Source organism: Staurois parvus, unplaced genomic scaffold (genome assembly GCF_062004578.1).
Source record: "Staurois parvus isolate SC_StPar_1 unplaced genomic scaffold, SC_StPar_1.0 ptg000002l, whole genome shotgun sequence".
Taxonomy (NCBI): Eukaryota; Metazoa; Chordata; class Amphibia; order Anura; family Ranidae; genus Staurois; species Staurois parvus.
The window spans coordinates 2,059,833-2,085,486 of NW_028317798.1; the positions used below are offsets into that span (position 1 = coordinate 2,059,833).

Below are 25,654 nucleotides of genomic sequence, written 5' to 3' on the forward strand. Positions count from 1 at the left end.
AGTTGGGGCTGGCTCGGCATACCCTGTCTCCCGAGGAGCGTCAACGAAGACGATCCAGGAATCTCTGCTTCTATTGTGGAGAAGCCGGGCACATGGTACGGTCCTGCCCCATGAAAGCACGTAAGTCGACTTCTTCAGTTTCTTCTCTTCTTTCAGCTCCCAGGAAGAACTGTGGAAACAACGGCTATAATTGACTCAGGGGCATGCAGTTGTTTTTTGGATCTTGATTTTGCACGTCAGCAGGAGATTCCTCTACAGCCCAGAAAATTGGGTCTCAATTTATTTTTAGCTGATGGCTCCCGGATTAGATCAGGGTTAGTAAACCAGGAAACCCCCCCTATTCTTACCATCATAGCGGGTCAACAACGGGAACTTTTACGTTTTGACGTCATCGCGTCACCCCTTTTTCCAGTGATTTTGGGGCTTCCATGGCTACAGGCTCACAACCCCCAAATCAACTGGGAAACCGGGTCAATAAGGTTCCTCTCGACATATTGTCAGGAACACTGTCACGCTTCGGGCCCCAGAACCCCCCAGATTCTCCTGTGCTCAGAGGAAGAACCCAGTTTAAGACAAGTCGTTCCAGCGGCCTACCATGGCTATCTAGATGTCTTTAGTAAGCGCGGGGCCGACACCCTGCCTCCTCACCGCCCATACGACTGTCCAATCGATCTTTTGCCCAGTTCTGAGATTCCTTTTGGCCGAATCTTCCCTCTGTCTGAATTAGAATTGGGGGTTCTCAAGGAATACATAGATGAGAATCTTCAAAAAGGGGTTATCCGCCCTTCCACCTCACCAGCAGGAGCAGGGATTTTCTTTGTAGAAAAGAAGGATAAATCCCTAAGACCCTGTGTTGACTACCGTGAATTGAATAGGATCACGATTAAAAATCGCTATCCTTTGCCTCTGTTCCCAGAGCTTTTTCAAAGCTTAAAATCTGCAGCTTGCTTCACTAAATTAGATCTAAGGGGGGCATATAATTTGGTTCGCATAAGGGAGGGGGACGAGTGGAAGACTGCATTTCGCACTCGTTTTGGCCACTTCAAGTACCTGGTTATGCCCTTTGGACTCTGCAATGCCCCAGCCACTTTCCAACATTTTGTCAACAACATATTCAGGGACTGCCTTGACATTTTTGTCATTGTGTATCTTGACGATATCTTGATATTTTCACCCTCACTGGAGACTCATAGGGATCATGTGACAAGGGTCCTGGAGCGTTTACGCCTGCACGGCATATACGCCAAAGCTGATAAGTGCAGCTTTGAACAACAGAGTATCTCCTTTTTGGGTCTGATCATCTCCACCGCGGGGGTTGCGATGGACCCCCAGAAAGTCACGGCAATTCTCGATTGGCCAATCCCTACTGACAAGAAGGGCGTCCAGAGGTTCATTGGATTTACCAACTTCTATAGGAAGTTTATCAAGAACTTTTCAGGTCTGGTCTCCCCTATCACACAGTTAACCAAACAAGGATTCCGCTTCAAATGGACGCCAGAGGCCCAGGTGGCCTTCGAGTCCCTAATAAGCTTGTTTACCACGGCACCCATTCTGGGCCACCCAGACATGGCACTACCATATGTACTAGAAGTAGACGCACCTGAAAATGCAGTAGGGTCAATCCTGTCCCAGAGGAAGGGCACGAAGGAACTTCTGCACCCGGTGGCATTCTTCTCAAGGAAACTTACCCCGGCTGAGCGAAACTATGACATTGGTGACCGAGAATTATTGGCCATCAAAACCGCTAAGGAGGAATGGAGGTATTTGCTAGAAGGAGCCGCCCACCCGATTTTGATTTTTACAGACCATAAAAATCTAGAATATTTGAGGACGGCAAAACGCCTATGACCACGCCAGGCGAGATGGGCGCTCTTCTTCTCCCGATTCTCATTCCATATTACCTATAGGCCAGGATCCAAGAACACAAAGCCTGATGCTCTCTCGCGCATGTTTGAGGACCCTAAGGAAGAACCCAGACCAGATACCATCCTTTCATCCGGAAACTTTCTGACCCTTCAGACAGAACTGCACTCTAAGCTACAGGATGCATCGGTGACTATGCCCATCCCACCGGGGGTACCACTCCTGAACAAATGGGGACTGATATGGAAAGAGGGGTTGATCGTGGTGCTAGAAGAGGTCTAGACGCAGGTCCTGGAGCATTGCCATGATCACCCGATGGCAGGACACTTCGGACTGGCAAAGACCCTTGAGCTGCTTAGATGCACCTTTTGGTGGCCTAACATGGCCGGAGACTACAAACGGTACGTCAAGTCTTGTACCACCTGTCAAAGGAGCAAACCACCTAGAAGCAAGGCCTGGGGGCTATTACGCCCATTACCCATACCTGTTCGTTCTTGGCAAATGATTGCTATGGACTTCATAGTTGAGCTTCCTCCGTCCCAGGGCCATACTGCAATATTCGTGGTTATCGACCGCCTATCTAAAATGGCCCATTTCTTGACCCTGAACAGCAGCCCATCGGCGTTGGAAACCGCTCAGATATTCGTTCGAGAAGTGGTCAGGCTGCATGGGGTCCCGGAAGACATTGTGTCGGACCGAGCAGTCCAATTTACCTCCAAATTCTGGAAGGCCTTATGTAAGGCACTTGGCATCAAACTGGCTCTCTCCTCTGTGTTTCATCCTCAGACCAACGGGCAGACAGAAAGGACCAATCAGACCCTGGAACAATATTTAAGATGCTATACGTCCTTCCTACAGGACGATTGGCTGACGCTCCTGCCTTTGGCGGAATTCGCGTATAATAATGCGAATCATTCAGCCACGCGACAATCCCCGTTTTTTGCAAACTATGGGTTTCATCCCACCTTCTTGCCCGATTTGGTAGCCGAGAGTGCAGTCCCAGCCACCCAAAACACTATCAGTTTTTTTTCAAGCAATAATAAATTACTTCAGGAAGCTATGGCTAAGGCCCAGGAAGACAATAAGAAGGCCTTTGACAAGAAGCGAAGGGGGGAACTGGTGCTGCAACCTGGGGATAAAGTATGGTTGGCAACAACAAATCTGAAGATGTTATGTCCCTCAAAGAAACTAGGACCCAAATTTTTGGGGCCATTTCGCGTCAAACGCATGATCAATAAGGTGGCATACGAGCTCATTCTTCCGGAAACCTTTAAGATTCACCTGGTGTTTCACGTCTCTCTGCTAAAACCAGTTGTCCCAGATCCATTTCCGGACCGAGAATCCAGACCCCCTGAAGCCATCACCATTGAGGAACAAGAGGAATTCGAAGTGGAAGCAATCCTAAATTGCCGAAGGAGGGGAGGCCAGACTCAATTCTTGATCAAATGGAAAGGCTATGGTCCAGAGGAGAACTCCTAGGAATCAGCCCAAAATGTCCATGCCCCTAGACTCATCTGGGAGTTCCATCGTAGCCACCCATGGAGGAGAGATCAATTGGGCACCCGGAGGATGCCCATGGGGGGGGGGCAATGTCAGGGACCATCGCAACGCATGGGTCTGCACATGCGTAGGTGTCTGTCAAGACATGCAGGCAGCAGGGCACTAGGACCCAGGCGCACCCGTCGTCTATGACAGTGCTGGGCAGGCACTAGGGCCTAGGCTGCACCTGTCAGGTGCAGGGCGGGCTACTTAAACCAGCCCTGCACAGACACTTGTTGCCGAATGGTCTTTCTGCGATTCCTGTTATCTGTTACCTGTGTTGTGAGTACTATTGATCCGGATTGTCTGACCTTGCTGCCTTCTCCTATCCTGACCCCTTGGCTTGCCTGACTTCACTCCTGGATGTTAACCTTTAGATCTGATCTCCTGTTATTGACCTAGCGTGTGACCCGACCATTCTTTACCTACTGTTTTGTACCACACCGAGCACCGACTCGGCTTGTTTGACTTAGCTTTCGCTCCTCCATCCATCCATCCCTCTAGGACCCCCTGGTCCCCTCACATCAGAGTCTCACCCTGCGGGAGCCCCTGGCGGACTCCTCTACCACTGGTGGATATATCCAGTAGTCGCGACCTGGTCTTGGAGCGCTCAAGTCCATCCCCACCATCAGGGGCTCTGGTGAACAAGTGCTCCGGAACTTAGACTCCGCGCTCTGGGGAAGCCCGACCAGTGGGTTGCTAGAGGTGCTGTCAGGTGGTCCCTTACAGATACTTTTAAGAGTTTTTTTGTAAGAAAAGATGGGGTTCTTACTTAGTGGAAGGTAAGTGGAAGTATCGTCTAAAATCTTATAGACCTCATCCATATACAGTGGGGCACAAAAGTATTTAGTCAGCCACCAAATGTGCAAGTTCTCCCACTTAAAAAGATGAGAGAGGCCTGTAATTGGCATCATAGGTAGACCTCAACTATGAGAGACAAAATGAGAAAAAAACTCCAGACAATCACATTGGCTGATTTGGAAAGAATTTATTTGCAAATTATGGTGGAAAATAAGTATTTAGTCACCTACAAACAAGCAAGATTTCTGGCTCTCACAGACCTGTACCTTCTTCTTTAAGAGGCTCCTATGTCCTGCACTCATTACCTGTATCAATGGTACCTGTTTGAGGTTGTGGACAGGTGTCTTTTATACTAATAACAAGTTCAAACAGTCACACTCCAAACTCCACTATAGTGAAGACCAAATAGCTGTCGAAGGACACCAGAAACAAAATTGTAGACCTGCACCAGGCTGGGAAGACTGAATCTGCAATAGGCAAGCAGCTTGTGTGAACAAATCAACTGTGGGAGCAATAATTATAAAATGGAAGACATACAAGACCACTGATAATCTCCCTTGATCTGGGGCTCCACGCAAGATCTCACCCTGTGGGATCAAAATGATCACAAGAGCGGTGAGCAAAAATCCCAGGACCACACGGGGGGACCTAGTGAATGACCTGCAGAGAGCTGGTACCAACGTAACAAAGGCTACCATCAGTAACAAACTATGCCGCCAGGGACTCTGCAGTGCCAGACGTGTCCCCCTGCTTAAGCCAGTACATGTCCGGGCCTGTCTGAAGTTTGCTAGAGAGCATTTGGATGATCCAGAAGAGGATTGGGAGAATGTCATATGGTCAGATAAAACCAAAATAGAACTGTTTGGTAGAAACACAACTCGTCGTGTTTGGAGGAGAGAGAATGCTGAGTTGCATCCAAAGAACACCATACCTACTGTGAAACATGGGGGTGGCAACATCATGCTTTGGGGCTGTTTCTCCGCAAAGGGACCAGGACGACTGATCCATGTACAGGACAGAATGAATGGGGCCATGTATCGTGAGATTTTGAATGCAAACCTCCTTCCATCAGCAAGGGCATTGAAGATGAAACTTGGCTGGGTCTTCCAACATGACAATGATCCCAAACTTACCGCCCGGACAACGAAGAAGTGGCTTCGTAAGAAGCATTTCAAGGTCCTGGAGTGGCCTAGCCAGTCTCCAGATCTCAACCCCACAGAAAACCTTTGGAGGGAGTTGAAAGTCCGTGTTGCCCAGCGACAGCCCCAAAACATCACTGCTCTAGAGGAGATCTGCATGGAGGAATGGGCCAACATACCAGCAACAGTGTGTGCCAGCCTTGTGAAGACTTACAGGAAACGTTTGACCTCTGTTATTGCAAACAAAGGATATATAACAAAGTATTGAGATGAACTTTTGATATTGACCAAATACTTATTTTCCACCATAATTTGCAAATAAATTCTTTCCAAATCAGCCAATGTGATTGTCTGGATTTTTTTTCTCATTTTATCTCTCATAGTTGAGGTCTACCTATGATGCCAATTACAGGCCTCTCTCATCTTTTTAAGTGGGAGAACTTGTACAATTGGTGGCTGACTAAATATTTTTTTGCCCCACTGTAGTTTTGTTTATTCATAATGACTACGCCGCCACCTTGGTCCGCAGGGCGCACAACTAGATCTTTTTTATCAAGAAGCGACTTCATAGCGTCTTTAATAGTGTGGTCAGCATGGAATTTTTTAATCTGGAGATTATTAAGGTCCTTTAGAACCTGTTCCTTAAAAAGACCAACAGCTGAGTTGATTTGTGGAGGGGGGTTAAAAGTAGAGGCATTACTGAGGTTAGAATAATTATTATTCATAACTTCTCGTGTGACAGGATTACTTAGAAAATGTCTTTTGATGGACAGTTTTCTGGCAAATTTTTGTACATCAATAAAGGCTTCAAACTTGTTGAGATAATGCGTAGGAGCATATTTAAGGCCCTTATCAAGAAGCATTAACTCATCAGGTGAGAGGTCAGCATTACGGAGGTTTGAAAATACCTTTGCCTGTTAAAACTTCCTCCTTTTCGAGGTGTCCATGGGTTCTCCTGCCCCCTCTCGGGGCTGTGGGGGGACCAAGGTTACTATAAATAGGTCTCCTTGGGGAGTTTGAATAGACATTTCTGGGTGGTCTATATGAACCTGGTGTTCTTGGGGTTCTGGGAGGGCGATAATTGTTAGTAGGGTGATATTGCCTTGATGGGCCATTCCAGGCATGTCCTTCATGATATATTGGTCTATGGGGGCTCTCTTGATAACCCCTATCATAAGGGTAAGGAGGTGCCTGGTGATTATGTGTGTAGTTATTCCGGGGGTGCCACCTGGAATCTCTAGATCCTATGTTGGTATCTGATAGACCCGACAATGGTTCAAATCTATTGTAGGTAAGTACATGAGGAGCGGTGTTCCTATATGGCTTAAAATTTACCTTTGGGAGGTTTTGGTTTAGAAGATTGGGAATTAGATACCTGAGGTGCGTGTACAGGTAAATATTCTGGTTGTGAATCCTCAGGGACTTGCTGCCACTTAAAAACGAGTTGGGATTGATAATCATTACAGCCTCAATTATATTTTTTCTTTTTCTTAGTTTTCTGTTCATTCCCAACTCCTTCCAGATGTTTTTTAAGGTGTTAATGGACATCAACGCATTACCCAGCCAAACCATATTTTTAGGACCAGATTGTAAGCTCGAAAGAGCAGGGCCCTTGCCCCCTTGTGTTTTGTTTTGTTACTGTATTGTCTCTGTATGTTCTGTCCCCCACTATAATGTACAGCGCTGAGCAAACCTTTTAGCACTATATAAATACTGTATAATAATAATAATAATATCATTGTTCAAAAAGAGAGAGAATATGTGTGTCCTAAAGCACCTAGGTTACCCATTTTGTATATCTTACCAAAGATACACAAGAATGCAACACCCCCCCTGGTAGGCCTATAGTAAGTGGAATAAACTCCCTATGTTCTAAAATAGGGGCCTATATAGACTATTATCTCCAGCCATTGGTGACACATACACCATCATATTTAAGAGATACCAAACAGGTCTTGAACGCTAGAAAGGATGTTATTACCACCTCTACTACCTTCTTGGTCACTGCTGACGTTGAGGCCCTATATAGTAACATTAACCATCATGAACGGATAAATGCAGCAGAATATTATCTCAAACATCAAAGTTCCCTGACCACATCACATATTGATTTCATCTTGAAGTTGTTAGACTTTGCTATGAGTAGAAACTATATGTGGTTTGATAACAAATTTTTTCTGCAAATAAAGGGCGTGGCGATGGGGGCAAAATTTGCCCCAGCCACGCCAACCTATTCATGTCATATTGGGAAGAGGACATCATATATACCAGGGAATGGCCTGAGCTGTCCTTCTACAAAAGATATATTGATGATGTTCTCTTACTTTGGGACAGGCGTGAACAATCCCTCACTAATTTCTTTGGTACTTTAAATTACAACAATAGTAACATCAAATTTACTTACAATTATAGTATTATGGAGATCAATTTCCTAGACCTCACACTTATGAACATTAATGGTAAGATAACTACGAAATCCTATTTTAAGACCTCAGATCGTAATAGTTATATACCCCTAGACAGCTACCATCACCCCAGCTGGCTTACTAATATCTCCAAGGGGCAATTTCAGAGACTCAGAAGAAATTGTACTGACTTGGATAACTATTACTTACAAGCGGCCATTTTAAAAGAGAGGTTTATAGAGAAAGGCTATAATGATATTACACTAGATAATACATTAACACTGGTGGCCAATACGGATAGAGAGGAACTTCTTAACAATAGTCCTAAACCACTACCACAAAAGAGACCCCTCCTCACTCAAGTTTATAGGGATTTACACCATCGTCCCACACTGGAGAGGGACACATAAGACCCGTGCAGTATCCCAATTAGAGACTAAATATATTTGCCAGTTAGATACTCTCTTTAGATGTCAATTGTTTCATTGACAATAGCTAGTTCTTTTTATACATTTTAATATCATTTTCATTTTTGTCTGATGTTATTAGTTTTTTTAACTATCATGCATTATACTACATTATTCTTATGTTACTATATTACACTATCTATATGCTTTTAATGATACTTTTGCATTATTTGTACTTTTTTGTATACTCGTTCAGAGGCTCATTCTTGTTTTTACAATTTTTATTGTTTGTTAACAATTTTAGGTAATCTCACACAGTCATTTCCTATTCAGTTTTTAAATTATTAAACCCCCCTCCTAATATGGAGATTACTACTAACATTATAGCTCATATCCTATGTATTTACATAAAAGGTGTCTTAATATACTGTATATAATTTTTGCTATATTAATTACAATTAGACATTTTTAATATTTACATCTCTTAACCCCCCCCCCTTTTTACCCACGTTGGTTGGACCTATACTTCTATGTGGGACTATATTTAAATTTAATTAATTATTTTGTTTGTCTCTTTTTATATTTAACGCATATTGATACACCTTATTATATAATAACCGCTTTTATAATAATCTTTCCACACTTATATTTATAATCTTATACCGTTTGAGTGAACGATTATACTTTTCTTACATTGGCAATGATCTTCAATATTATGGCGCAGGAGTGCTTAGCAATATACAGGCTTTTGGACTCAAACAAAATGGCGCTGACCCACAGCACATGCGCCACTTTACCTATTTAATGCATTCAGTCACGTCATGGCGCCTATTGGTTCTTCCTCTGATGATGTGCGTGGCACGTAACGCGTAAAGAGGAGCCTACACACGCCGTGACATCACACCGTCGGAGCATCGTGGAGCTCCGGCGGCCATTTCCTTTTAGGGACGGTTAGTCCATTCTGTTTTACTTCAAATACGCTTGTTTTTACCTGGATGCATCCTTATCCATTTTTATTGAATTAATAAATGAAACGTAATCTTACTACACTATGGGCATTCTTCTGTTCTGACCCCATGCGGGGTGTATCATTTTCCTAGACGCCCATTACCCAGTGTATCCAGAGAGGGAGCCTCCTGTCTAATCCTTTGAGAGTTGCACCCATCCATCCCTAAAGGGGAACTCTAGATATCACTGGAGCATCAGCACTTAAGTCCCTGGACCTTAGCCATCCTGAGAGGGAGCCTGTTCCATCTACTAGCCCAGATGACTACCTGTTGACACGAGGATATAATATATAATGCACAATAATAGTGCACGTCCGGTGAGTGCGCATTTCTCATATTAATACAAGGTACAAGCAACGGTTTGAAGTTGTGGGAACTTTTTTTCCATAATTTTTAGTCATCTCTGCAGATATTTGTATATTCATTTATATCTATTTTTAATATTGAAATATATTTGCTATCCTACATATGATTATTTGCACTATTTTGGCATAATATCTTCTCTATATGCATCAGTCTTTTATCCTATTGTCCAGTTGTTAATACTTATCGTCTATCTAGATTTCTCCACATGATTTTTTAATTACCACTATTAGCGCTACACTATTTATTTCTGATTTGATTAAGGATTTCTGTTGGTTGGTTTCTGTTGGAGTGTACAGCTGCTTATTGGAAAAGCGCTCACTTTTTACACATTTAGAAATGAAACATAGTTTGCCAAGCTGACTTAAAGTCTGATACAATAAGATAAAGTAGTTTTTGGAATACAATAAATACATCTGTAACCACTTCAGCTCCAGTGATGTACTCATACATCACTGAAGTTTTAGTGGAGATGGTCAGCTTTCTTGTAATAGCAATAAGAGCAGCTAACTAGCAGCTCAATTGCTATAACAAGCAGTGGGAGCAGACGTCCTTCCGCAGCTTTAATGGGAGCTCTAGTCCTGCCAGGAGTCCTGACTGACCAGCCAGCACTGCCGCCGGCTTGTCATGGAGCCAAAGAAAGGCTGAATCTTCTTAATTCGGCTCCATTAACTAGTAAACCGGAAGTAATGACCCCTAATCATTTCACTGGTTTACACAGCACCTTTATTAAAAAATGAAAACATTCAATCACACCAATCTTGGTGTGATTGAATGCTTTTAAGGGCTTTCATTGACCCCAGATATAAAGAGTACATAAAGAGTACCTGTCACATGCCTATTGCTGTCAAAAGGGATGTTTAACCACTTGCCCTCCACCCTATAGCAGAAGTAGTGCTACAGGGCGGCAAGGCTGCGCAAAATCACGTGTATATATACCGTGGGGCAAAAAAGTATTTAGTCAGCCACCAATTGTGCAAGTTCTCCCACTTACAAAGATGAGAGAGGCCTGTAATTGGCATCATAGGTAGACCTCAACTATGAGAGACAAAATGAGAAAACAAATCCAGACAATCACATTGGCTGATCTGGAAAGAATTTATTTGCAAATTATGGTTGAAAATAAGTATTTGGTGAATATGAAACGTTCATCTCAATACTTTGTTATATATCCTTTGCTGGCAATGACAGAGGTCAGACGTTTCCTGTAAGTCTTCACAAGGTTGGCACACACTGTTGCTGGTATGTTGGCCCATTCCTCCGTGCAGATCTCCTCTAGAGCAGTGATGTTTTGGGGCTGTCGCTGGGTAACACGGACTTTCAACTAACTCCAAAGGTTTTCTATGGGGTTGAGATCTGGAGACTGGCTAGGCCACTCCAGGACCTTGAAATGCTTCTTACGAAGCCACTCCTTCGTTGCCCGGGCGGTATGTTTGGGATCATTGTCATGTTGGAAGACCCAGCCAAGTTTCATCTTCAATGCCCTTGCTGATGGAAGGAGGTTTGCACTCAAAATCTCACAATACATGGCCCCATTCATTCTGTCCTGTACATGGATCATTCGTCCTGGTCCCTTTGCGGAGAAACAGCCCCAAAGCATGATGTTGCCACCCCCATGCTTCACAGTAGGTATGGTGTTCTTTGGATGCAACTTAGCATTCTCTCCTCTCCAAACACGACGAGTTGTGTTTCTACCAAACAGTTCTATTTTGGTTTCATCTGACCATATGACATTCTCCCAATCCTCTTCTGGATCATCCAAATGCTCTCTAGCAAACTTCAGACAGGCCCGGACATGTACTGGCTTAAGCAGGGGGACACGTCTGGCACGGCAGGATCTGAGTCCCTGGCGGTGTAGTAGGTTACTGATGGTAGCCTTTGTTACGTTGGTCCCAGCTCTCTGCAGGTCATTCACTAGGTCCCCCCGTGTGGTCCTGGGATTTTTGCTCACCGTTCTTGTGATCATTTTGATCCCACGGGGTGAGATCTTGCGTGGAGCGCCAGATCGAGGGAGATTATCAGTGGTCTTGTATGTCTTCCATTTTCTAATTATTGCTCCCACAGTTGATTTGTTCACACAAGCTGCTTGCCTATTGCAGATTCAGTCTTCCCAGCCTGGTGCAGGTCTAGAATTTTGTTTCTGGTGTCCTTCGACAGCTCTTTAGTCTTCATCATAGTGGAGTTTGGAGTGTGACTGTTTGAGGTTGTGGACAGGTGTTTTTTATACTGATAAGTTCAAACAGGTGCCATTGATATAGGTAATGAGTGCAGGACAGAGGAGCCTCTTAAAGAAGAAGGTACAGGTCTGTGAGAGCCAGAAATCTTGCTTGTTTGTAGGTGACCAAATACTTATTTTCCACCATAATTTGCAAATAAATTCTTTCCAGATCAGCCAATGTGATTGTCTGGATTTGTTTTCTCATTTTGTCTCTCATAGTTGAGGTCTACCTATGATGCCAATTACAGGCCTCTCTCATCTTTGTAAGTGGGAGAACTTGCACAATTGGTGGCGGACTAAATGCTTTTTTGCCCCACTGTATATATGTGATTTGCATTTCCTGATAGGTAGACTTGTGTGCTGCCCTATTCGCACCACTATTGGCGGCTAGAGAAATCAATCACTGGGTCCTAGTCATCACTCGGCAATCCTCGGGAAAGCTTGAGAGGGGAGAGACCTGTATGTAACCAACACAGGTCTCTTTCCTGTCAGCATGGACATGCTGTTTTGTATCTCTGCTGTGCAGAGAGATACAAAACAGCATGTCTGCCTAGTAAAATCCAACACATGGTTAAACTTTTGATCTCCTCAGATGTTAACCCCTTCCCGCCCAGTGTCATTTAAAGCTTTTAAAGGGTCACCTATGCATTGTAAAATTTACATCTTTTGTCATCGCTGCATGGGTGGGCACAATTTTAAAGTATGACATGTTTGGTATCAATTTACTTGGCCTAACAACATCTTTTATATTTTACAAAACATGGGTTATGTATTGCATTTTCTTGCATTAAAATTAAATTAAAACAAGTGTGTTTTTTTTATCAAAAAGTTTGAAAAACCTCTGCGCAGATACTGTGTGACATAAAAAAATGCAATACCCACCAATTTATTCTCCGCTGCTTTAAAAAAAATTACTAACTGGTTGTTACAAGTTAACAAAAGGTGCCAGAAAAGGCTTGGTCTGTAAAACCCTGACCTGGTCCAATGTTCCTTCTAGTGGCCTAATTTGGATGGGACTTCAAAGATTATGTTAATTCTTGTACTATCTGTAACTGGAACAAGAACAGAAAAAAAGAAACCTCTTGAGGTCCGTTCTCATCCCTGAAAGCCCATGGTCTTCCTAGTAGAACTTCCCTCTTCAAAGATTGTATAATTTGTGCCCATTCAAATGACACCTTTTGCACCAGAAACTGCATGTGTCTTAATGAAGGAAATAGTTAGATTTTATGGCATCCCTAATGATATTGTCAGTCAGAGACTATTTTGTAGGATATTCAATCTAGAACCCCGCCTCCCCCGGGTCTTTATTACTTGGTTGGTTTTTATTGGTTCCACCACCTAACAGTTTGTAAATCTATAAAGACTCTCTGACTGTGGGATTCCACTTTGTGGAAGGCACTCTGCAAAGTCTTAAACACTGAACTGAATTTTTATTTTACTTACCACAAAATAATGGACAGACTGAACAAACAGATCAAACTCTAGGGCAGTATATTGGCTACTGTCTTGTCTTCAGTCAATCTACACAAGTGCTTATTCACACCACTTCAGTGGGGTAATTCATGTTATGAGTGTGAGTGCTTTGCTGTACTATTGACTATGAAAAGCATTCTAACACACCATCACAATGAACCTGCACGCTAACGCATAACTGTGCATTATGGAATGCTGTGTCAGTGGAAAAAAAAAAAAAGACATTATTCTGGTGTGAGACCAATCTATTGAAATGAACAAGCTACCTTAATGCAATTATTGCTAATGCGCAACATAACCCGAACAAAAGGGTCTGAATTGTCCACCTCAATAACTAGGAAGTGATAAATACTCCATCTTCAACTCTCGTTCTATTATATTGTAAACATTTTGTTTATATAAAAAATAATTTGCGCTTAGTGAAAACCAATACGTAATAAAATTTAAAACTTGTAAATAATATATATCAAATACTTGGTGTGCTAGCCTCCATACAAATAAATCTCATAAATGGTATAGTTACCTAATTAATACTAGACAATCTAAAATATAGCATTAATATAAATAAGTTCAATCAACTAACGTCATTGTGAATCATAAAATGCTCAGTCCACCATAAAATCCAACGGTGAAAATAAATCTTGAATGTGTTCGATCGTGATTTCTCCACCAAATAAAAATTATGCCTCTTACCAAAGGTGTTGATCTCAATATCCAGCGACCGAAACATGCTTCTGTGCGCTCAGTCAGCACTAAACAATGTGCTGGTAAACTCTCTTAAAAGCCATACCAATCCCAAAGGGCCTGGTAAGGATTGGGGGGACCCCCACGCTGTTTTTTCTAACTTTTTAATTGCCAGCAATTCTTTTGATTATATTCAGCTGTCAGTGGGGAAACTCGCTGACAGCTGATAAGTCATCAGTTGTTAAAGATGCAGCAGTTGGCTTTTCAGCCCGCTCCTTAACAACTAGCTATTCTTCACATTAAATTTGGGTTGGTCAATCAATTTTTGACTGATTCGAACTGATCCAAAAATGTGGAATTTATTAGGAAATGTATAAACAAAACTAAATTAAATGAATTCCAAAACAAATCAATGAAACAAAATTAGTAACATAACGAATCTATCCGAAACAAAACTAAACATTCTCTTCCAATTTGCACGTCTAGTCAGCTTAAAGTGTATATAAAGCTATACCTTTTTGTGTTTTGGATAGAGAGAAATAATTATCAGGCTTTTTTTGGTTGTTCACCCTGGGCAGATTCACCTTTTTAATTTGTCCTGGTGATCACTTTTTACTTGGACAGAAAGTGTTGTAAAATCAAAACTTTACAGTTGTCACTGGATTAAGAGGTGAGGCGAAATACCCTTGACTCCTGAGCTCTGTACATTACCAAACCAAGGGCACAGAAAAATAAACCGGTTGCTCTGCCAGCACACCTATCCTGTCACTGGCAAGACTAACAGAGTCTGAAGTTGGCTGTGCCAAATCATATTGTCACCCATAGGAAGCCAGCATTTAGCAACACCAAGCAACTGATGCTAGACCTCTATAACTAAGCCCTATAGGGTGAAATGCGTTAGTGGGGCATGGCAAAATGTAGGGGATTGAGCTGAAGCCAATTCCTACACTAGCATCATTCGGTTAACTCAGGCAGTGTGCAGCTCTTCTGCTCTGTTGATATTAGATCCTTCTAAATTATACATGCTCATTTCAGAGATGGCACCTGGCAGTGGGAGGAGCACAGTGGTCTGGGCACTGTGCTCCCATCCACCATCCGCTCATACCTCCTCTCAGTTAGATGGCCCTACTTCACATGGATCCTCTGCAGCTGAAAAAACTTGTCTCACCATCTTCCTCCTCTCACACACGTGCAGGGTGTACTGACTTTTCCAGTACCTGCAGCTCAGTCCCACCCTGAGGCCCACTGGCACCAGCCTCCTCCATTGTACAGCAGGATCTTCTTGCACCACTGTTAATCCCTGCTTTGCCACAAGAAAGTTCACTTCCACTGTGTTATATTTCTGTTTTAGAGAAAAAGGCACTATTCCTGAGCTTTCATTGTTGAAAATTCCTTAGCAACAGTACTGCAGTGACCTCTTTCCTGCCCAGAATTTGCTTGGATACACTACTACCTTCCAACTCTTTGTTTTGCTCCCAGTTGCTACTGGCAACAGCTGTGTAAATTAGGGGAAATGTCCCAGATGAGACCCCACATGTAGTGCACCCCCCAAAGAGTCCCTGGTGAGTTTGGTTCTATTTCCCCCTTGAAGCACACACAACCACAGCATTTCCTGCACTCTTCTTCTGGCTCCAAAGAACAGTCTAGGGGTTTCATTTTGGATTTTTGATTGGGAAGAATGAACTTAGATATGGCACATGAGATACCCCGATAAACTGTAGAACTTTACAACTTAAAGATTCCTCACTTCTGGCTGCACTGTACAAAACAAGGAATGTCCCACAGATCTCTATGCTGATGGTGACCTGTACTCCTTCCAGAGTTAAAAGCTGGGGTCACTTACGTAGCAACAGGATCATCAAATGCCTCCTACCAATATCCACCAGGCTCTTCCTAGTAAGGGAGATGTAGACTCACACAACCATTGGACATCTGGACTCTTTCCCAGCAACTTCTTCCTGGCTCTCTCTAGTCAGCTTCTGCAGACCCAACTTGATCCCTGGACTTGAATTTGTGAATAGGTCACCCAGATAAGCCTAGCTGGGACCTCGGTATCTTCCTAAAAGGTTATTCTAAGGTCCTGCACAAGGGGCAGAGCCCCCCTACAGGGGTCTCTTCCTGCAGGACTGGACACCGGAACACTGCCCTCTGCTACTCTGGCCTCAAACTATTTATAAACCCTCTCACCACCTAATGGGCACACCTCCCCAAAAATTGGCTGGAGTCCCATAACTATGTAGGTTGCATGCCCTGTTCTTCCTCCCACTATGGTTCTAGAATCCTCCAGAAGAGTAGGGGGAGGGAACAGAGCAGCAGCCTGTGAAATACTGAGCAGCCCTAATTAATCAACCCCTACCCCTGATTACAGAGGAGCAAACTAAATTTACCAAGCAGCCTACTCTACATTGGGAGGGTGCTACAATTATATTTTATAAACCAGTGAGCAACTGTAGGTTGTATCCAGGGAAAGCACACATATTTTTCTGTTATCTGTGTGTAACACATACACCAAACTGTAGCATTTCCCCTGTATATGCCTTGTAGAACAGCCTATCAGAGAATGCTACTGTACACACCAACCAGTTTCATCTGTCCCATTAAATATATTAAGCTAAAAGAAAAATTTGTTTACAGAATCTTATGCTATGCTAAGAACAATAGAAAATGTTATTAAAAATAATAAGAATATCTCGCAGCACCTCTAAAAAAAAAAAAATTACTAATTTCTATGAAAAAATCTCTGTACACGGACTTACCTGATGTTGAAATCCCAAAAGGCACAGATAGGAATCTGTTTTAGCTTCACTGCTTCATTCTGTGAGATAACGTAATGTGACTTTAGTTATAATTCCCTTTTACATAGCAGAGCTGTTGTATTCACATAAAAAAGAATGCGATTATTTTACTTATTACAGGCATTTATGTAGTGCCGCACTTTATATACTGTACATTCATATCAGTCCCTGCCCTCAAGAAGCTTACAATTTATGATCCTTATCCCTCTGCACTGGCATCACAAAGACCCACCAAGATCTCCCTAATGGGAGCCAACATATGAAGCTCCAAACAGCAATAATCACTGGATTGTAATGCATGGAGGCTTTTACAATACATTTGCCAGATGGGTAACTCCCACATAGCCTGATCCTTGCCTATTCATAGAATCCATTTTGGATATTTGGACATGCATGATGACAAACACATTAGTGTCCAGGGCTGTGGATAAGGGAGTACCTCCTGTCCTTCTGTACAGGGCCCAGGCCAGCCGGGTGGCCCAGGCAGCTGACTGAATTGAATGTGGGCAGGGAGGGTGATCAACACAGCAGGGGAAATTACTGGAACCGGTCCCTTGTATGGCTCTCTGCAGCAGCTGAAAGCTGGCTTCTTCTCCTCTCCCTCCTGCTGGCTTTTAGGTACTGCAGAGGGAACCATACAGGGGATTGGTACCAGTAATTGCCCCCATCGCACCCATCACCCTCCCTGTGCACCACACATTTTCACCTGCTGCCCAGGCCCCCTGTGTGCCCCCACCCCTGCAGTGCTGCTGGCTTCCCTGCTCTCTTTCCCACCGGCAGCTGCGGTTGCGCAATAGGATTCTTCAGGATGGAGAGTGAGGGAAGGGTCCGGTAAATATGTCCCATATACCAGCCCCTTCCTTTCATGAATGAACATGAGTAATTGGTACCAATCACTCATGTTCATTCATATCTGAAGCATAGCAAACTGTTTTGTTTTTTTCAAGCGGGCCCTGTCAGGTTGGCTGTATGGGGCCCCATGGTTTCTAACAGCAGGCCTGTCAGTGTCCATATACGTTATGTAGAATAGCCTATTTATGCTAATGTCCTAATAATTCCCAAGCCCACTGTCATACAAAGGGGAATTCATAAAGCGCATCTAAGGCGCATCTAAAGAAATTCTGATGTGTCTCCATGCAACAAATGTCAGTGCAGGTGATATATTTGTGTACCTGTTGTAGACATGTACAAGAATCTAGGGCATGCACCATGTGTGGGGGCGCTCTGAGGCTGGAGCGTCCATACAGAAACTCTGCCTTAAGGGCCAGTTCACACCATAGAAACGCAGTCCAGATGCTTTCCAGATGTGTTTCTGTATGTGCTTTTTGATGCGTTTTTGGCACATCCCAGTGTGATTTTGACCCGTTTTTGACGTACTGGTGCGTTTTGATGCATTCCAGTTCATTTTTACCCTCTCTTTTTCTTCAATTTAAATAGGGACATGTGTGTTCAAGTACATTTTTGGTGCATTATGGTGCGTTTTACTGTGTTCTAGTACAGTTCTATGTAGGAAAAATGCAGCATGTGCTACTTGTTTTTCTGCAACTGGAATGCACTGGGAATGCAAGCACTGATACAAACTATGACATTGACAACCATATAACCTACTTTCTGTGCATTTTTGATTATGAAAAAAAGCAACTGAAATACATGTAGTGTGGACTGGTCCTTAGGGCAAATTTACACAAAATGCAGAGCTGCCGAAGCAATTGATGGCTCCGACAGCTCTGTATTGCAAGCTACGCTAGAAGGCAGTGTGGAACATTGGATCAGCACATCACACAGCTTCCTTTTTTGTTTTGAATAAACTTTATGTAAAGTATACAAAGCATACACTTGAGTCACTGCAACGTAGGGCAGTGTGATTTCCTGCGTTGCCTTACATTACAGTGCGATTTGGCACAGTGCACTGCAATAAAATGTACCAGCAGCAGCACTAAACTTCATCGCAGTGTAAATGGGACACAAAGGAAACAATGGTTTACTGTGTGTCCCTGTGGTGATAAACATTTTACACTACACTGGAATTGAAAGATACAAGTTCCGCATCAGGTCTGCTTCTCTTGTCATTGACTGGAGGCAGTGGGTGGATCCTTAGTCAATAGACAACCTCCTTCCATTGCCTGCTGCCAAATACAAGGAAAGAGTAAACCTGATGAGGAACTACAGTAGTTTCTCTGCATCCCCATCAGTCTTTGCTCACTGTAGCATCACTGGTTGCTAGGAAGCTGTCGGCTGTGAGTCCGACAGCATCCCTACAATCAGTGATTGAGGGGATAGCAGCAACAAATATGCCACTCTGGTACGCTGCGCACAGGGACAGGTGCTTTGCCTTTCTCTCTTTATGCCAACTAAGACTTGATCTTAATTACCTCCAGTTCTGTTATCTGGAGGCAATTATTTTTAAATATGGTGCACTAGTAGCTCCACTTTGTAATGGTTCATTCACACTTGTGTCTGGTGGGATGGGCTAAAACCCCATTAACCGCGTTCCCACTGCCCTATAGCAGAAATACTGCTACATGGTGGCAGGTCTGTGCAAAATCACGTATATATGTGATTTTGCATTTCTGGGTAGGAGGTGCGCATCCTACCCTCATCTCCACTGGCAGCTTTAGCTGTCGATCACCATATCCCAGACGGTGATTCCCCACCGGGTATCACTGACAGGAGAAAGGTCTATATGTAAACAATACAGATCTCTACAATAGTGAATACGGTATCTCCTAGCCCAAACCAACTTAAACTAAATACCTTATTACATAAATAGAAACATTTTCACCCTAGAAAATGCCAATATTCACATAACATCTCTATTATGTATATACTATACCCCAACCTGATCAAATGACATGATACTACTAGTCAATATTTAATCAACAATCAGTGAAACCCCCTTGATTAAACATCCCACAGTCATACACATAAAATGTCACTCCAAAATTAATGTAATAATATCCAGTGTCACTTCAAAAAAGGTCCAATATAAATTATAAAAAATATATTATAAAAATTATTTATAGTGTCCACACTCCAACTTGACAGTTCCTTAGATGTTGAGCCCTTCCACTGGCTCCCACAAGGACAGAGAGTACCTCAAAAAAAGAAAAACTCAGATATTGTATTACCTTAATGATAACCTATAAATCATAGCAATAGCACTATATAATGTGCAAATTGCATATAGTGCAAAGATAGTGAAAAATTAAATAAACACTGTGCAAACAAATCGGTGATGTGATTCACTCTGTGCATACAACGCCAGTGATCTCACCAGTCTACACTTCTACTGTATTCCGTTTAACAGGTGTAAATACAACTTTAATGAATCTGCTTACATATCACAAGAATAAAACAAGCATTTTCTCATGCCCCAACTCAGAGGGTTACCAAGCAGCTTCCATGAGGTTTTGCATTCCAGTCTCCAAAATGGCCGCCGCACCAGTTCCGGTTCCTGCTCTCGTGTGTCCGACGTCCCTTCCCTTGACGCGTTTCGTCACATCCGGGACTTAGTCCCTTATGGTGCTTTTAAGAGCGACATGAATTTGCTACACAGAACAGTTACCAAAATAGGCAGTAGAATTTTTGGAATCTGGCGCAGGCCATTTTAAAGGGCCATAGCACCAGAAAAGTATCGGTTATTGAATTCCCTTGATCGTGTCCAAATACATACTTGGCACACAACTGAATTTTCTGTCCTAGAATGTATTTTTTATATAAGGTCTAAAAAAAACTGTTGCGAATATTCCAATGTAAGCCTTTTGCATATAGCCCCTTATGCTCCGTTCACACCAATGCGTTTTTTTAGTACTTTTTGCAGCAACGCACTACAGTCCATTTAACATGGCTACCTATGGAACATGTTATGCTTTTTTTGAGCTGCTGGGTTTTTGGAAAGGGTCAGGGACTTTTTTAAAAGCAAATAGCAGCATTTTTGCTACTATAGAGTTCAATGGAGAAGCTGCTGAAATGCATGATAGTGCATTTTTTGCCCTGTTTTGCGTTTTTTATTCTGTCCATCAACAAAAAAAATTCCACTTTAAAAAAAAAAAACCTGAACAAAATGCAAGAAGCGATAAAAGGACATCAACCACACATCAAAAGGTGTCAAACACGCAACATTAACTGCGAAAAGCACAGCAAAATGGACAAAAAACAAACTGCATAGGTGTGAATGGGGCCTAACTGTCCCTGTTTTCACAGGACTGTCCCAGGATTTCAGCACAATCCTGGCATCCTGTGGATCTGGACTGTGTCCTGGACCTTGTGCTGGGCTTGTTCTAGCATCCATTATCAGCATCATGCAGTTTCTCTGGGGTGGAGTGGTCTCCTGTCCAACAGCACCTGCCAGCAGCAGGAGAAAGGTGGAGATAGACATCAGTTCAAGTTACATGTTGCACACTAACATCAGTGTTTACCCCACTGCACCACTGGGCACTATTGTTCTCCATATCTAATGGGCACTATTGTTTATGGTTTGTATATCATCCAAAAATGATATACAGTATATGATGCAGTCTATAAATACCGTTAATGCAGCAGGTTTGGTTTTTCTGACTCCTCCCATAATATAGTTCTAATACCCATTGAGTAATACCATTAAAGTGGTTGTAAACCCTTACATATACCCAGCAAAGTGACTGACCTCAGGTGATACACAGAGATGAAACAAATTCTCCTACATAAGTTGTACTTGTTTATCTACATCCCTCTCTCCTCTACATCCATTCAAATTGCTGAATTTATAAACCTTGTCTGAGAATTCAGAAAAAAAAGGGGGCGGAGAGCTGAAATTGTACATTGCAGAGCTTAGTGCGGAGAGCTCTGAAAACCGATTGGAGGAAAAGGACACACCCGCACAGCTCACAGGAACAGAGCTAAGAGAGAGTCAGTCTGCTGGAGGACCCTCCCCATCACCAATTTTCTCTAAGCTTCAGGAAAACTGGTCATAAGTGATTCATGCTGATAGCAGAGGAATGGAGCAGCAGGCAGCAATGACACTTAGAGCCCTTAATTGAGGCAAGTACACACTATAGAGGGTTTTGCTTTGTTCATGTTTCATGTCTGAGGTTGTCAACCACTTTACGTTTATTTTTTATTTCCTTTAACCACTTTACTTCCGGAAGATTTACCCCCTTCATGACCAGGGCACTGACAATTGTGCAGTCATGCAACACTGTACATAAATTAAATTTACATCATTTTTTCCCACAAATAGAGCTGTCTTTTAGTGGTATTTGCTAATCTCTGCGGTTTTTATTTTTTTGTGCTATAAATGAAAAAACACCGACATTTAAAAAAAAACAATATTTTTTACTTTCTGCTATAAAACATATCCAATAAAAAAATGTTAATAATCAAATTTCTTCATAAATTTAGGCCAAAATGTATTCTGATACATATTTTTGATAAAAATAAATCCAAATACGTGTAAATTGATTGGTGTGCGCAAACGTTAGTGTCTATAAACAGTGGTAAATACAGGTGAAACTCAAAAAATTAGAATATCGTGCAAAAGTTCATTTATTTCAGTAATGCAACTTAAAAGGTGAAACTAATATATGAGATAGACTCATTACATGCAAAGCAAGATAGTTCAAGCCATGATTTGTCATAATTGCACGATATTCTAATTTTTTGAGTTTCACCTGTATACTGGATTTTTAAAAAGTTTTATACTAGTAATTGCGACAATCAGCGACTTATAGCGGGACTGCGATATTGCAGCGGACAGTCTGACACTGATACTTTGTGGGAATAGTGACACTAATACAGTGATCAGTGCTAAAAATATACACTGTCGCTGTATTTATGACACTGGCTGGAAAGGGGTTAAACATCTAGGGCAATCAAAGGATTATTTGCCAGTGTTGTTGTGTGCACTGAATATTCCACGTATAAAACATAGCAGATTGCCAGTGACATAGCATAGATCTGTCTTGTTTACATAGGCAGAGCTGTGTTATGCCAATCTCCTCAACGATCAATAGGTGCCAGTATTCATCCATTGGTCTGCACCTGTTGATCTGCTACTGTTGTGTGTTGGGCAGCAGAAGTGGCGCTCCAGCAGCAGGTGCGTGCCCCCCCCCCAGTGGCAGAAGTGCAAAATCACGTTTATATATGTGATTTTGCACAGAACGTCCACGCTGTAGCAGTAAATCTGCTATTGGGTGGACGGCAAGTGACCAAGTGGTAGTTACAGGGTTGAGACAATCCATACTACAATAACAGGGGTGCTTACAATGGCCAGTTTTTAAATATAGTTTAAACTGTATCCCAAAAGAAAACAATCTAACTGCTAAACATGTTATTTGAAGTTAGACTTTATTAGTCACTTATGTAAACTTTGTCTAAATTTATTGATCCATCTAACACTACCTTCTCCATAGGTTGACAGTACTGCTGTCCAATGGTGGCTACGTTGCTCCTCTATAGATACAGTGGAGAAGTAGATACCCTATAACAGAAAGGGCATTGCTTCCTGTTTTTGTGAAACAAAACATAAAAAATCCTAAATAAAGAAAAAGAATGCAGCTATGACAACTACGGATTGGTGAGTTGCAATATATTCAACCTTTGTTTTTGAATTTAGATACAATTTAAGGGTAGGCTCACAGAAAAAGTTAGGTCTCTGTGTATATTCAGTTTTCTTTCTTTTTCTTTTATTTTATGTAAGACTCTCACTCAAAGCACATTTGGTGTATTTTCTAGGTAAAAGGACTGCAAACTGTGTACAATATATAGAGATAGTGATGAGCCAAAACTGCTCTGGGTTTGGTCAGAGTAGGGTTTGGCAAACTTCAAAAGAAGCTTAGATGCTGACCCCCAAACCCCATTGAATTCAGCTGAATCTGTCAATGAAATAGTCCATATTGTGGACTAATAGGCAAGGGGGTGTTAAAAAAGAATGGCAAAGAATGAATGTATTTAGGAGAGGCTTGTGTGTCTGTTAATAAATCCCACATCGTGGGAGCATACTTACCTGAACCTTATTTTCGTGCCAGAGGTAATACTGTACAGGTGTGCTCCTTTCTTCCTCACCACAGAGTACAGTTGAAGATATAATAGCCGACCCTACGTAAGTGCTCACATACCTGCAGAATGAGAAACAGATTTACGATTGTTGATCATAATGCTCATCTATCCAAATCAGTAGTCAGAAAAAGTAACCAATATCAATCGAAGTAATGCTGGCAATAGGGATACCCAGATACCCTTTTTTGAACAGAGATTATGAGTACCAATAATTTCGGTTAAGAACTTGCCAATACTGAGTACCGATACTTTACAGTTTGATTTGCATCCAGTTTGATTTGCAACAAAATGTATGGAAACAAATTGCACCGCAAAGGATAGCATATGATTTGAACAGGAATGTGATTCCTGTCCATATCACATGTGGTTTCCCCACTTCTACTATGTGAACCCACCGCTTCTGTGACTTTACACAGGAACCGTGCTGGAAACCTCCCTGCACCGATCCCATGCTGTCACAGAAAGAAAAGCTGGGGATTTCAAATCCCCGCAGCTTTCTCTCCTCTCAGTGTAGGGATGACAATACAGGAAGATGGGTGAAAGCATTAAAAAAAACTGACTATCATTGATTTTAGAGCTCAATCTGGCTGCCTTTCTCCTTTACCATTCAAGTGTCTCCAGGAACAGTTACAAGCGTTCCCTTCTGATTCACCTTCTCAATGCAGCCAGGACTTGCATTCCAGCCATCTAGTAGCAGGACTCCCCCTATTACTGTTTTTTAAATCTCTAAAAGAAAGGATATTAGACATATGAAAAACTTCACAGTCTCCCTAGAGAAAAAGTTAGGCGCACCTGGTTTTACTGGGTAGAATATACTTGCTCTTCAGAATACAAGTCGATCCTCGAGTAGTGGAACTAATTGGATGTTTATCTCCTCCTATGCCCCAACTCCTTTATTACTCCAGCATTGACACATCACCCCCTTCCCTATTTTCTCCTTTTTTTTCCATTTTTCCTCTTTCATTCCTATCGCTTACCCCCTTGCTCCTCTTCTTCATGTTCCTCCTCTCTCTCCATTTTTATGACTTCTGACTACTTGGTTGGTTGTCCATACTGTTTTCATGAACTAATTTTTTAACATGAAGGACTGAAAAGTCAAATATCTTTGTTAAATTTGTAAAATATATATGTATAACTCTAAATGGTATATGACCTGTACTGACCTCTCAGTTGCTGCTTTCAAGGGATGTTACATACTGACTCTTAAATACTTACATACTTACCTTATTTGGTACCAGGAGGATAAATATTGGAAGTAAATCTTGGCCCTTGAAAGCTACAAATCATATTGATTTTTTGCAAATTGAAATAAAAAAAATAGCTATTTGCAAAAAATGTGAACCTTTAAACCATAACTATAAAATATTACCTTTCTTGCCTGTTGTGGAGAAAAAAAAGAGATTTGCTTTTACACATTTAGGGTCCCTGCACACTGGGCATACATAATGCAGCTTATATAGGCATTTTGTGAGGTTTTTTTTTAATTCAGCTTGTGGAAGCGGCTCTATGCTAGCCTATGTGTGCACGCTAAGGAGTTTCAAGCATATTTTCAGGGGAGCATTTAGAGGGAGGATAAAAAAAAAACGTTCAGAATCGTGTTTTTGAGAGGAACTTTCAGGCAGAAAAAAACACTTAACGCTCTTGACGTGATGTTTAGTGGCATTAGCATTTTCAAGTGTGCAATACGAGCCACTATGAGCAATTTTATGGTGCTTTTTTTTGCCGAAGGTTCTGCCATTTTTTCTGCCCCTAGTGTGCATGGTCCCTTAAAGTGATACTAAAGTCTTGATTTTTTTTTAAAATAACAAACATGTTGTACTTGCCTGTTCTTTGCAGTGGTTTTGCACAGAGCAGCCCCGATCCTCCTTTCTTGGGTCTCCCACTTCTTGGTTACTCCTGGCCCCTCCTTCCTGTCGGGTGCCCCT

At 42.2% G+C, this 25,654-nt stretch overlaps 1 protein-coding gene across 2 annotated transcripts in view; it reads right to left on the reverse strand.

Annotated features, from left to right (window-relative positions):
* The window catches only part of ADGRD2 (adhesion G protein-coupled receptor D2), a 653,782-nt gene that overhangs the window by 352,909 nt on the left and 275,219 nt on the right, over window positions 1–25,654 (reverse strand). For both annotated transcript variants that reach the window (XM_089665904.1, XM_089665444.1), the window contains exons 12-13: window positions 23,677–23,788; window positions 16,656–16,714 (exon numbers count right to left, since the gene is read on the reverse strand). In XM_089665904.1, coding sequence (XP_089522030.1) covers window positions 16,656–16,714; window positions 23,677–23,788 — 171 coding nt within the window. The remainder of the gene's footprint in view (window positions 1–16,655; window positions 16,715–23,676; window positions 23,789–25,654) is intronic.